At 37.7% G+C, this 12,300-nt stretch overlaps 1 protein-coding gene across 1 annotated transcript; it reads left to right on the top strand.

The window, feature by feature from the left end:
• The first annotated feature begins 452 nt into the window (after window positions 1-452).
• On the top strand, window positions 453-11,151 carry psmb10 (proteasome 20S subunit beta 10). The gene is made up of 8 exons (XM_026172859.1): window positions 453-660; window positions 801-894; window positions 999-1,096; window positions 2,033-2,173; window positions 2,522-2,637; window positions 10,339-10,397; window positions 10,545-10,696; window positions 10,964-11,151. The coding sequence occupies exons 1-8, from the start codon at window positions 596-598 to the stop codon at window positions 11,073-11,075; spliced, it is 837 nt and encodes a 278-aa protein (XP_026028644.1). The 5' UTR covers window positions 453-595; the 3' UTR covers window positions 11,076-11,151.
• The last annotated feature ends 1,149 nt before the right edge of the window (window positions 11,152-12,300 follow it).

Genomic DNA, 12,300 nt, shown 5'->3' with positions numbered 1-12,300 from the left:
ACTGAAGGTGCCATAACGCTATTTTATTTTTTGAATTCCAGTTCAGTTCTTGACCACTAATGGTGAAAAGATAGTCTACAATAGATGTCTAGGCCTTAACATTTAAAAAAAAAAAAAAAAAAAAGCGAGGAGAAAAAGACTAAACCCAGACTAAAGGTTTCATCCTGATGCCTCACTTAAACTGCCACTTTAAGCCAGTTTAAGCCTCCGGGAGCAGGTTCCATCTTTGCAGGTAACGTTTAATACACTGCAAAGAAACATTACCAATGTAATTCAGAAGTTAATTTTAGTGGTTTATGAGATTATTCGTATTAACAAATTAACAAAACTCATATATCTTTACTATTCTTTGAACACATTTTTCATGGAAATGAATAATTGTTTAGAACGAATAACAATAAACAACGAGAACAGATAAGAGAAAAGAGCAAATGTCAGACGGATGTGGATATTTTTTTACAGCGGGTAAGGCGGGACTTGTTCTGAGAAGTGAAAGTAAAAGCGAAAACTTCTGAGAAGCACCTACACAAACTGACGCACCGCGACAAGGGTTTTCTTTGATTTTTAGTCTTTTACTTTAGAATCAGCACCTAATATGCTGCACAGTCTGAATTCCTTTGCGCTTCAGCCGGGAGGTTTCTCTTTTGAGAACAGCCGCAGGTACACAAACTGGATTTAACAGCGTTTACAAAAACGGCTTTACGACATTAATGGCGGAACAAACAAAAAAAAAAAGATTAGCGATTTCACACTAATATGAGGCTCTCTGTCTTCCCTTTTCTCTGCCGTGTCATTACCAGGAATGCCGTGCTGGAGTCTAATTTGTCTCAGGCTGGTTACAAAGCTCCTAATGCCAGGAAGACAGGCACCACCATTGCTGGAATTGTATACAAGGTTTGGATTAATCATCAGTGGTTGGACAACACTAGTAATACACTAGGAAGCTGAATTATCATTTAAAGTGTGTTAACTTTTATATTTCCTTTTTGTGGTGTTAGGATGGAGTCATCTTGGGAGCAGATACCAGAGCTACAGATGACATGGTTGTGGCTGACAAAAACTGCATGAAAATTCACTACATTGCTCCAAAAATCTAGTAAGTTTACTCATTAATTTTACAGGACAAGTCGAATTGACTCCTCACTCACTTTGAAGATAGCTCTCACTAGAAAACAAGACCCCCGATGGCGGCAAGGCTCCTAGCATGCCAGCTTCATTTCATTCAGTTTCTTGATTTCTTTCCTGATGTCAAGATTTAAACCAGTATGGCCCATCAGCCAGCCATCTGCCTGAATCAGCTTACAAACTAAATGGTCACATTCCAAAGTCTACCTCTTGTGGCCCCTATCTGCTCGTCTAGTGCTGATTCTGCCATCATTCTCTCTTCAGAGAAAAACATTCCAATAGCTAGAATGCAAATACTATTGCTAACATTTAATTTTTTTCTTTAAAATTGCTGATGACTTTTCAGTTCCTGACTTGGCCAATGCCTCCTTAGTTCTCATGTCTCCTCCTCCTTGTCTCCTGGTGCCCTTTGTCTGATGCTTCTCCAGTTCCAGGGCAGGAGATGCACCACACATCATCAGAGCAAACTGGCACCTTCCTGGGTGTCATACACATGGACAGCTATAGACACTATGGATGCATTGTTATACTGACACTTATACTTGCTGAGGCAAGGGTCTACTTCGGAGGACAGACTTAATTTTCAAAATGAGGACAGATTCAGCAACTATATGGCTTATTTACTTTCTTCAGATCTCTCTCCTTCTCTCTTAAAAACACAAAAAACAAAGAGACAAAGAAGAATAAAAACAGAGAGGGATAATAAGACTTGAGGCAATACATGGTATACCGTTCTGCCATGTATCTCCAAAACAAAAGAAATTAAAAAATGCATAAAAATGTACAAAAGTACAAAAATGTGGCTTTTTTTCTTTATGCGTCAAAGGCTAAGCAGAGATACTTATGCCATGTTCGTCAAACGGGTTATTGTTTGACTTGTCTAACAATTTTTTTGTATGTTTTGTAGCTGCTGTGGAGCTGGTGTTGCTGCAGATGCAGAGATAACTACACAAATCATGTCATCCAATGTGGAACTTCACATGCTCAACACTGGGCGACCCCCACTTGTTGCTATGGTTACCAGACAGCTCAAACAAATGCTGTTCAGGTGAGAGCAATAGAGCATAAGTAACTAATAGTTGGATGCTAAACAAGCAATATTCAAATTGTCGGGCATAGAGCTGCTATGGTTGGGTAAAGCTAACTTATTATGGGAAAATAAACAAGGGTTACACACTATTATTTTACTAAAATTTAAATTGGATAATTTTCTATCATTAGCTTCTGAACTAGGGCTTGCTGGAGCGATAAGCATTCGTGTACCCTCATTGTCTCTGTACTCTATTGTTTTTGTTTTGTTGCTTATTCACATGTGCACATTTTGGAGGATGTGCTCCGTATTCCTCTAACAAAAAAAGCTGGATGTTGTGGTAATGCCATCTGTTTGATTTGTCAGGTACCAGGGTCACGTGGGGTCATCTCTGATTGTTGGAGGAGTTGATGTGACTGGAGCTCACCTGTACAGTGTTTACCCTCATGGCTCTTATGACAAACTGCCTTTTCTCACCATGGGTATGTATATGTTTAGGGTACTGTCTACTATATGTGCAGAATGCTGTGGCAGGTGTCTAAGAGTTTTCTAGAAGAAAAATCAAATAATTTTAAAAGTTGGAACTTGGTTTAAAACATCAACAAAAAAACAGAATCCACCAGTCTACGGAGCTTGGAAAGAAAAGCCTCTGGACTTGTTTAAGTTGCTTGAAGACGTTTCACCTCTCATCTGAGTAGCTTCTTCGGTTCTAAGGGTCAAATGGTGGAGAGTCCCAGATATAAACCCAGTGGGAGTTTCCCCCCCAAAGAGGGACAAAGGACCCCCTGATGATCCTCTACCTAATCATATGAGCCGAGGTGTGAAAACAGGTGTGGGTCACAATCAGCCAGAGTTTCGGGTGAGCTCATTGTGAAACCTGGCCCCATCCTATCATGTGATTTCCTGAGGTTAGATGGCCCAGGATGTGAGTGGGCGTTAAGGCATCTAGGAAGGGTTCTCAAAACTGGATTATAGATGGCAGACAGAGGTGCAACGTCTTCAAGCAACTTAAACAAGTCCAGATGCTTTTCTTTCCAAGCTCTTTAGACTACGATGACCTGGATGACTGAGAACCTTCACAGACAGAATCCAGCAGTTTGCAAATCTCATAAATTAATATTTTATTGACCATATAACATATTATAAACATACCAAATGCCTAAACTGAGATGTTTTACTACTTTATGATAAAAACAGTACTGTGCAAAAGTCTTGAGGCACCTGTTATTGCTTTTTATTTTGCTATGAAAGTAGCAAATAGAAACGGTAATTTTGAAATGTGCAAATACATATGCAAGTACAGTATATAAGGGAAATGTAGAGTTTGGACAATTCCACCCATCCATCTATCTATCTTGCGGGGCTGGAATTTATCTCAGCCGCCATAGTACAAGAGGCTGGGTACACCGTGGACAGGTTGCTAGTCTTTTGCAGTGCTTACAGGCAGAGACAGACAACCATTCACACTCATATACCATACACACCTACAGGCGATTTAGAATTACCAATTAACCTAACCCCACTAACTGCATGTGTTTGCACTGTGGGAGATATTACCCAGAGAGAACTCGCATTGATTCAAACTGCATGCAGACTCCAGACAGAAAGGCCCAGATGCTGGAGTTGCCGTGGACCTTCTTGTTGTACGGCAACAATGCTGCCCCTGCACAAGTCTAACAAGCTTAAAGTTAATATTTGGGATGACCACCTTTATTTTACAACACAATCTGACCTCTCTTAGGCAAGCTTTCTTGTAATGTCTTTAAGTAGCTTTCATGCTCTCCAAGCTTCTGGAAGTATATTCCAAAACTCATATCTTAGAGACTTGATACTACCTTACTATCCCAACACAACACTTATACTGTAGGCTTAGTGTAGTTCCTCACTGTACACAATTTCGTTGTACATGTACAATAACAATTTACCATTTTGCCATATTCTATAGTTTTCAAAAATAGAATGGGTAACAGAGCCTTCAGCTTCTAGGCCCAACTCCTGTGAAAGATTCAAGAGATTCAAGTGGTTAAGCAGAGCAATGGAATTCTTACTTTGTAGGTTCCCTTCACACAACTAAATAAAAACAAACATAAAATAAAAATAAAAATAAAGACTAAACTTAACTCTGAGCATAGAATATAGCATTGAAAATAATAAATAAAGTAAAACAAGTACAAGTTTGTAGCACTTGTAGCTTATGTGTAGGTGTAGTCAGAATTTAAATTGCAAGTAGTTGCAACACTGTCACAGTGGTAATATATACAGAGTATGTGGTATTAAAATGTTGATAGTGTCTGAAGTTGTGTTATGTTGTATACAACTGTACAAAATTGCAAATTACAGGTCATAAGTCAGTAATTCAGTAGCCTGATAGCCTTTGGATTGAAACTGTTTGTTAGTCTGGTTGTCCTTGCTTTCACACTCCTGTAGCATTTGCCAGATGGCAGGAGTGAGAACAATGTGTGCTGTGGGGTGGTGCGGTGCTTGATGATGTTGTGTGCCCTTTTCCTGACCCAAGTGTTGTAAATGTCCTGTAGTGGTGGGAAGGGTACTCCACAGATGAATTGTGCCGTTTAATGACACGCTGGAGAGCTTTCCTGTCCTGAGTGGTGCTGTTCCCATACTATGATGGAGTTTGTCGGGATACTCTCCACTGTGCACCTGTAGAGGAATTAGAAGGTCTTCACCCTCTCCACCTGAGTCCCGTTGATGTATAGTGCGGTGTGCTGGCCTCTCCTCATCCTCGGGTCAATAATCAGTCAACAGAGTTGGGGAGTAACGGAATACATGTTTGAATTTAAAATACAAAATATGAGTAACTGTATTCCGTTACAGTTACCATTTAAAAAGGTGGTATTCAGAATACAGTTACATTGTTGAAATAACGGGATTACACGGCGGTCTTTTCCTGTTTCATATGTTAGGCTATGCCCTCTCTATTTTTGGTAATTCCACGCCGGTGGAACCCTAAAGAAAACACGCATTAAGAGGCTCTAATGCCTGGGTCTCAAAATTGCGGCCCATGTCACCTCTACTTGCGGCCCGCATAATGACGTGAAGAAATATTTTTAAAAATTATTGTTCAAAAAATTATTTAATATGAAGGCAATAGGCAGAATGTTACAGGCATAGCTCTAAAGAATGTAGCCTCATGGGCAGTGTAGCCCAGTTGTAAGTAAGCCATTAAGACTCGACTGTACACTGTGTTCGTGTTTTTCTCCGAAACAATAATTTCTGTTGGAGCAGCCTTTCAACAACTCTCTGTCTCTCGCTAGCAAAGTAGACCCAGACAACAATAATAATTGTAATAATAATCATCATACCCTTCTCAGCATTTAAGGAGAGACTATTTTCCAGGCACCAGAATACCAGCTGAGAATACCAGCAGTCTCCTCTTCACCAGTGAGCCTGATGAAGGTTGTGCTGTCAGCGAACTTAGGTGTTGCTGGGAGAGGACACAGTCGTAGGTGAAGAGGGTGTACAGGAGTGAACTGAGAACACAGAGAACACTGAGAACACAGCCTTGGGGAGTACTTGGTTTGTGTCTGATGTCTGCCTGTGAGGAAGTCCAGGACCCAGCTTCAGAGGGGGGGTGTCAGTCAAAAAGTAGAGAGCTTTCACACCAGTCTGTTTGGGATGACAGTGTTCAATGCTAAACTAAGGTCTATAAACAGCATTCAAACATAGGTGTCCTTATTTTTGAGGTGTGAGAGGGCTGTGTGGATGACTGCATTAACAGTGTCTTCAGTAGAACGATTCTTCTGATATGCAAATTGCAGAGGGTGTAATGTGTCTGGGATGGCTTCTTTGATATGGGTCATGACTATCCTCTCAAAGCACAACTGAAGTGAGTGCGATGGGGCAATAGTCATTCAAGCAGGTTATGTTGTTTCTCTTGGGGAAAGGGCACTATGGTGGCGGACTTGAAGCATGTAGGCACAGCTGACTGGGTGACGGACAAATTGAAAATGTCTGTAAAAACATCAGCCAGCTCTGAAGAGCAGACCCTCAAAGAGCTCTGTGCCGCCTCTGCTGATAGAATGCCTCCGTGTTGGTTGGTGTTGAAGGTGTCGAAGCCAGCGTAGAGCTCATTCGGCTCGTCTGGTAATGTGTTGCAGCTGACTGTGACCCTGCTTTTCCTCTGCTGGAAATCAATGATGTATTGCAGGCCCTGCCACATGAATCTGGAATCTGAGTTGTTGTAATATCCTTCCAGCTTCAGTCTGTACTGGCTCTTGGCTTCTCTGATGGTAACCAGGGAAGCCAGTATGCATCAGTGGTAACCACTGATGCATACTGGCTATTCCTCTAAATTCACAGAACTGTGCTCTCTCAGGGCAGCAGTCTTAAACACACTCCAGTTTGTAGCATCAAAGCAGTCCTGAAGCACCAATTCATTCTCTTCATTCCAAATTTAATAATTTTACTTGCTGGGAGGGCTCATTTGAGGAGCTGCCAGTATGAATGGAGTAGCTCCCATTTTGGATTCGTGAGACAGTAACCCTCTTTACTTTTAAGATTAGGTTCAAAACTCTCATTTTCGACAAAACCTAATATTAGAGCTCGATCAGGTGACCCTAAATCCTCCTTTAGTAATGCTGCAATAGGCTTAAGCATTTCTTCTTCACTCATCTCCTTTCACTCTCTTGTGTATTTATACACCACCACTGTATTTAATCATTAGCAATTAATAAACTCTGGCTTCTCCTGTAGTTTGCCTTTTGTGTTCTTCCTCTCTCTGTTCTCTTCCTTTCCCCCTTACCTCAAATGACCTCAGCACATAACTGCACCTCCTTGAGCCTGGTTCTGCTGGGCTTTTGTTCCTGTTCCTGTTAAATATATATATATATATTTTTTAAAACTCCTCACCAATTCCTTTCTTTCTAATACTGTAGGGTCTTTACCTCACAATAAAAAACAGCCTTGGGGTGACTTGCTTGGGGTGATCCTGTATAAACTGCAGGCTGGTAGTAACAAAGTTCTTAATGATACAATTTAAAATAGGTTCTTTGGTATGTTTTCTGTCTTTTATATGTATAGACATAAAACAGATTCATCCCTTTAGGTTCCTCTTTAATGTTTAAATGAGTCAGGTCAGTGTTTGTTCCTCATAAAACTGTGAAGACCTTGAATAGCTCATCACAGTATAAACTACATGTTTAACACACAAAAAACCTAACTGAAACTAACATAACGAACTCCAATTCCCCCCCATGGTCCCGAGTTATGGAATGAGCAAATTTGCAGTTTTCCATCAAGGCTTGCTCCGCCCCTTTTCCACCTCTTGGCTCCTCAATCAAGGGACTGGAGCAGCTGCAACTAAGGTAACTCAAAAATCAAAGATTAATCATACTTAACTAAAACTAAAATGTGCGCACTTATTTTAGAATGCAGTGTTATGTGGATATGTTAATTAATTCTAAACCAAAACCAGTTATTCATTGTCCTGTAAATTAATTCCTATATTTAAAGACAAATGTGAATGCAGTGTTATGTATAAGCCTTTACGCTAATATGGTGGCCATTACCACTGTGTGGCTGTAAGTGCAGCCATCACACATACAATGTCTAGCATTATGTCTTTATCCCTCAATCTCCCGTCCAACAAGAATAGCCTGAATAACCGATAACTTCTACACTTATCGATAATATTTTCACTAATGCTGTTGGCAGGAATGTTTTAAGTGGATTAATAATAAATGACATATGTTACCATCTACCAGTTTTTGCAACATTACAGAACTATGCCAGGATTAACAGATGTGAACCTAATAAGAAATTAATTAGACATAAAACACAAGAAGCAATTTGCCGCCTCAACAGCCAAGACTGGAGTAACATCTATGTTCAAGATGTGGCATTTGAAAACTCTGTTGTATAATTTTATTTTATTTTTTTAAAGAACAATAGAAGCTGAACAAACTTATAAGAGGTATAAGAATAAATTGATAAAAATTATAAGAAGCAGCAAAAGAAATGACTACAGTAAAGTTTTAGATGAAAATAAGAATAACATGAAAAACATGTGGACAATACTAAATAACATTGTAAATAAAGGAACTAAGGGATTAGAATATCAAAATAACTTGCAAATACAAAATACAATGATCAGTGACATAAAAGAAATTGCAAATGGTTTTAATGACTTTTTTCTTGATTTTGATCCTGTCTTGGCTTAAGGAATTGTAAAAGCTGGACATGCTCCTAAAACTAAAACTATTAATGTAGCAAACTCAATGTTTATAAGGGGAGTAGATGAAGAGGAAATTATTTATGTAGCTACATCCTTTAACTCCAAAAAATTAACTAACTGACTGTGATGGCATTGTTATAAATTGAAATAAAGGTATTATTGGATGTATTGTGAAACCATTTACCTACATTTGTAATCTGTCATAACAGAATGGTGTATTCCCTGAGATGAAAATTGCAAAGTTAGTTCCAATATATAAAGCTGGAGATAAACATATTCTCGCAAACCATCAGCCCATCTCTTTAATACCACAGTTCTCTAAGATACTGGAAAAATATTTTTTAAAATAGATTGTATGAGTTTATCACAAAAAACAATGAATAGCAGATTAGATGCAAAAGCACCACAACACATACGTTAATGAAGTTTATAGATACAGTAACAACTGCTATTGAAATCAAAGAATATGCTGTCAGTTTTGGGGCCACTGCTTTTCATATTGTACATTAATGAGATGTGTGCAATTTCAAAGTCTTTGAAAATAATATTATTTGCAGACGATACAAAATTACTGTGCCGTGGAAGTAACTTGGAACAACTTCTGAATGAACTAGAAAATGAACTAAATAATCTGAAGACCTGGTTTGACTATAATAAATTAATATTGAACCTGAGTAGAACAAAATTCATAATATTTGGGAATCACACATATTCTACCAATAGTAAACTGACAATAAATAACATGGCAATTCTCTGGCAATTCTCTACAAGGTTAAGGATCGTATAAATCAAATGCATTATATACTCTTTATTGTTCTATGATACTCCCGTACATGACATATTGTGTGGACGTGTGGGGAAACACACATAAAGCACACACCCATCCAATTCTGCAAAAAAGAGCAATAAGGATAATAAATAAAACCACCTCAAGAGAACCATCAAATCCACTTTTTATTAAACTGAATATTCTCAGATTTAAGGATTTGGGTGACCTCAGAACCGTACAATGTACAAAGCAGCAAGTAAACTTTGCCACACAACATTCAGAACTTTTTCCAGATAAGACCAAATACTCATAACCTGGGAAGAATCCTTATGTTCAGCAAGCAGTTAGGACTAATGTAAAATGTCACAGCATTACAGTCACAACAGTTAGTGTGTGGAACTCCTGTACAAATGAAGTTAAGAAAAAGACATCAATACAAAAATTCATGTGATTGTTTAATAAATGATAAATTGCGTGAATATAGGAAATTTCCTCTCATTGTGTTCTGTTGAAGCCTTGTCCTCAAAGTCATAGACTGAGGCAAGAGTGTTTTGGTTTACAAGCTGAAATTTTTGTGTGTGTGTATGTTTATGTGTTGTATATGAGTCTAGACTTGTATACAGTCAAACATGTGTGGATCATATAATGTCGAATTGTGAATATTGATTTGTAAATAATGGAATTTGAAATAAGGCGGAAGGAACAGAAAAAGTGTAAACTTCACCCTACTCCTTTATGAGCATAAACATTGTGTAGACATAGAGATATTCATGAAAACTTGATGTTTTTAAGTTTTTCTTATCTCTTGTTATTTTACATATATTTACATGTTTGAAAAACATTATTCTATCTATCTTGTTTATAAAGGCTGCATCTCTGATGGGATTGGTAGTTTGCACATCTGGAAAGCGCCATCCAGATGATGTTTTTTAAAGGTCTTGCATATTTCAGCAAGACGATGCTAAACTGCATTCTGAATCTATCATTTTGTGATGTGTTGCTCCATTAAAAATTATAATATATTTCTTAAAATTATACATGTTCTTAGTTTATACAAATCATTTTTTCAGCTCGTTGCATCCTGTTTTTTTAATACTTCATACAGCATTCCAACTTTCAGTCATAAATTATCATTATTAACATACAGTTGAATGAAAATACTTTTGCCTAGCAACAGACAGTGACAGTAATAGTAATAATAACAATGTTTGGCTCTGATTTTAGGATCTGGAGCAGCAGCTGCTGTCTCTGTATTTGAGGACAGGTTCAAACCAAATATGGAGGTAAGGCATTGTCATGTTCCCTCTTATGACATACTGTAGGTAATTAAATAAAGAGTCAAATCTTTAAGAATAAACAAATTGAAGTAATAATGTCCACAGAATCGGAAAGACATATAAATTGAATGAAATTTAATAACATGTCTTCAGTTGGAAGAGGCGAAGCAGCTAGTACGAGATGCCATCGCTGCAGGGATTTTCTGTGACCTGGGTTCAGGCAGTAACGTCGACTTGTGTGTCATCACTGAAGCTGGAGTGGAATATTTGCGTGGCTATGACAAGCCCACAACGAAGGGAAAAAGGTGAGCCATTATTCTATTACACTGTTAATTTGTGTTTTTTCGTTTGTTAATCTGCTGGTCACATAATCAGAGCACTCACATGGGCATTTTCATAAAGGACAAAAAGACTAATATGATCACTAAATTCTGCTTAATATAGGCATGAATGTGTGGATAAATCTGAAACTGACCTGACAGTTTTTCTTCTTTAGGAAATATCTAATCCAAATCCAATTAGATAAATCTAATGCATTACATTTTCTCTCTCTCTCTGTCTTTTCTTTTCAGAGAAGGGCAGTACAGGTATAAGACTGGGACCACCGCTGTCCTGACCAAAACTGTGACACCCCTGTCCCTGGATGTGGTCAATGAATCTGTTCAGATTATGGACACTGAATGAAATTCAGCAGCATTTTTCAGCTAGAATAAAATGTATTCAGTAGAATAGGATGAATAAAAAAAACCTTGTTAAATGATTAGTGTTCGCAAATTTATTTAGTGACTACTGCTGAAAAATACTGGAAGATGGTAACTATTTCTTTTTCTTACTAAAAAAAAAATCTATATATAGCAGAACATGATCCGTTGTCTAAAGAATTATTAAGGAATTTATTAAAAATCACTTTTGGTGACCTACTGGTCTGTGAAAACACAATAAAATCTTATTTTCATGCATTGCTAATTGCTGAGCTTTATAATGTCACAGCATTATGCTTTATAGTATATATTTGATTATTTATTGAATAATTTGAAGAGTATTATGTCACACACTTCTCTGTCTTTTAACAATAGCTTCCAAAGGGTTATCTCTAAAGAGCTCCAGACAATGCACACTCACTGATTTACACATATCCACCAAAGGATCCAAAAAGTGGGTGAGCAACATTTAATGAATCCTGAAAAAGTACATGGAAGATCAGATCACAGTAAGGGTATTCACAGCAAACACACAGGAATTATTATTTTAGTGGTCGACAATAGCTTTAACTATTTTAAGAGAAATAAAATCCAAGTCCCAAACGGATACAATTTTAGAGCTTTATCACACAGATATTACTAAGCAGGTAGTGAGATGGCTTTTTTATGCATCACCACATGCAGTTTACAGGGGGACAAGTTTGTAGATCACTTGGCAACAAATGCTGTGTCATGAGAAAAGAATACAAATTGCCCAACAACACCCACTTTCAGATTACACTTCTGTAATGAATAATTTAGGTAAAGAAACTGAGCAGAATACTTGGAAAATTGATTCCAGTACAAAAATGAAAGGAACAAAATCTAAATGCAGAAACTGTGTACATACTTTCTGATTCTAAGAGCATAGTTTATAAAAGAAGAATAAAGGTTTTCTTTAATTTTTGAGTATCAAATAGTTAAGACAGGGCTTGTCCTGTATGGAAAACATCTGGTAGGCAAGTATAAGAGGGACAGCTCAAAACCAGTATGACGACTCAATCTTTACCACTGCAAGAATTTTATTTTATTTTTACCTTTATTTTAATAAAAGATATACATCTCTTTTACTGGTATTATGCACACCAGAAGAGTTTAGAGACTGATTAAAGACTTGTGAGCGGCTGGACAACAATTTCAAAACCTTGCTCATCTTGGATTAACTAGCC

This window comes from Astatotilapia calliptera, chromosome 7, assembly GCF_900246225.1.
Source record: "Astatotilapia calliptera chromosome 7, fAstCal1.2, whole genome shotgun sequence".
Taxonomy (NCBI): Eukaryota; Metazoa; Chordata; class Actinopteri; order Cichliformes; family Cichlidae; genus Astatotilapia; species Astatotilapia calliptera.
Note: the sequence above shows the minus strand (reverse complement) of the source record. Positions and strands in the feature narration are given on the sequence as shown.

Bases quoted from the DNA above. Each gene is read 5' to 3' on its own strand.
- psmb10 (XM_026172859.1), top strand. From the start codon at position 596: ATGCTGCACAGTCTGAATTCCTTTGCGCTTCAGCCGGGAGGTTTCTCT. The intron at 2,174-2,521 runs GTGAGAGCAATA...TTGATTTGTCAG, and splicing joins CTCAAACAAATGCTGTTCAG to GTACCAGGGTCACGTGGGGT. The intron at 2,638-10,338 runs GTATGTATATGT...CTCTGATTTTAG, and splicing joins ACTGCCTTTTCTCACCATGG to GATCTGGAGCAGCAGCTGCT.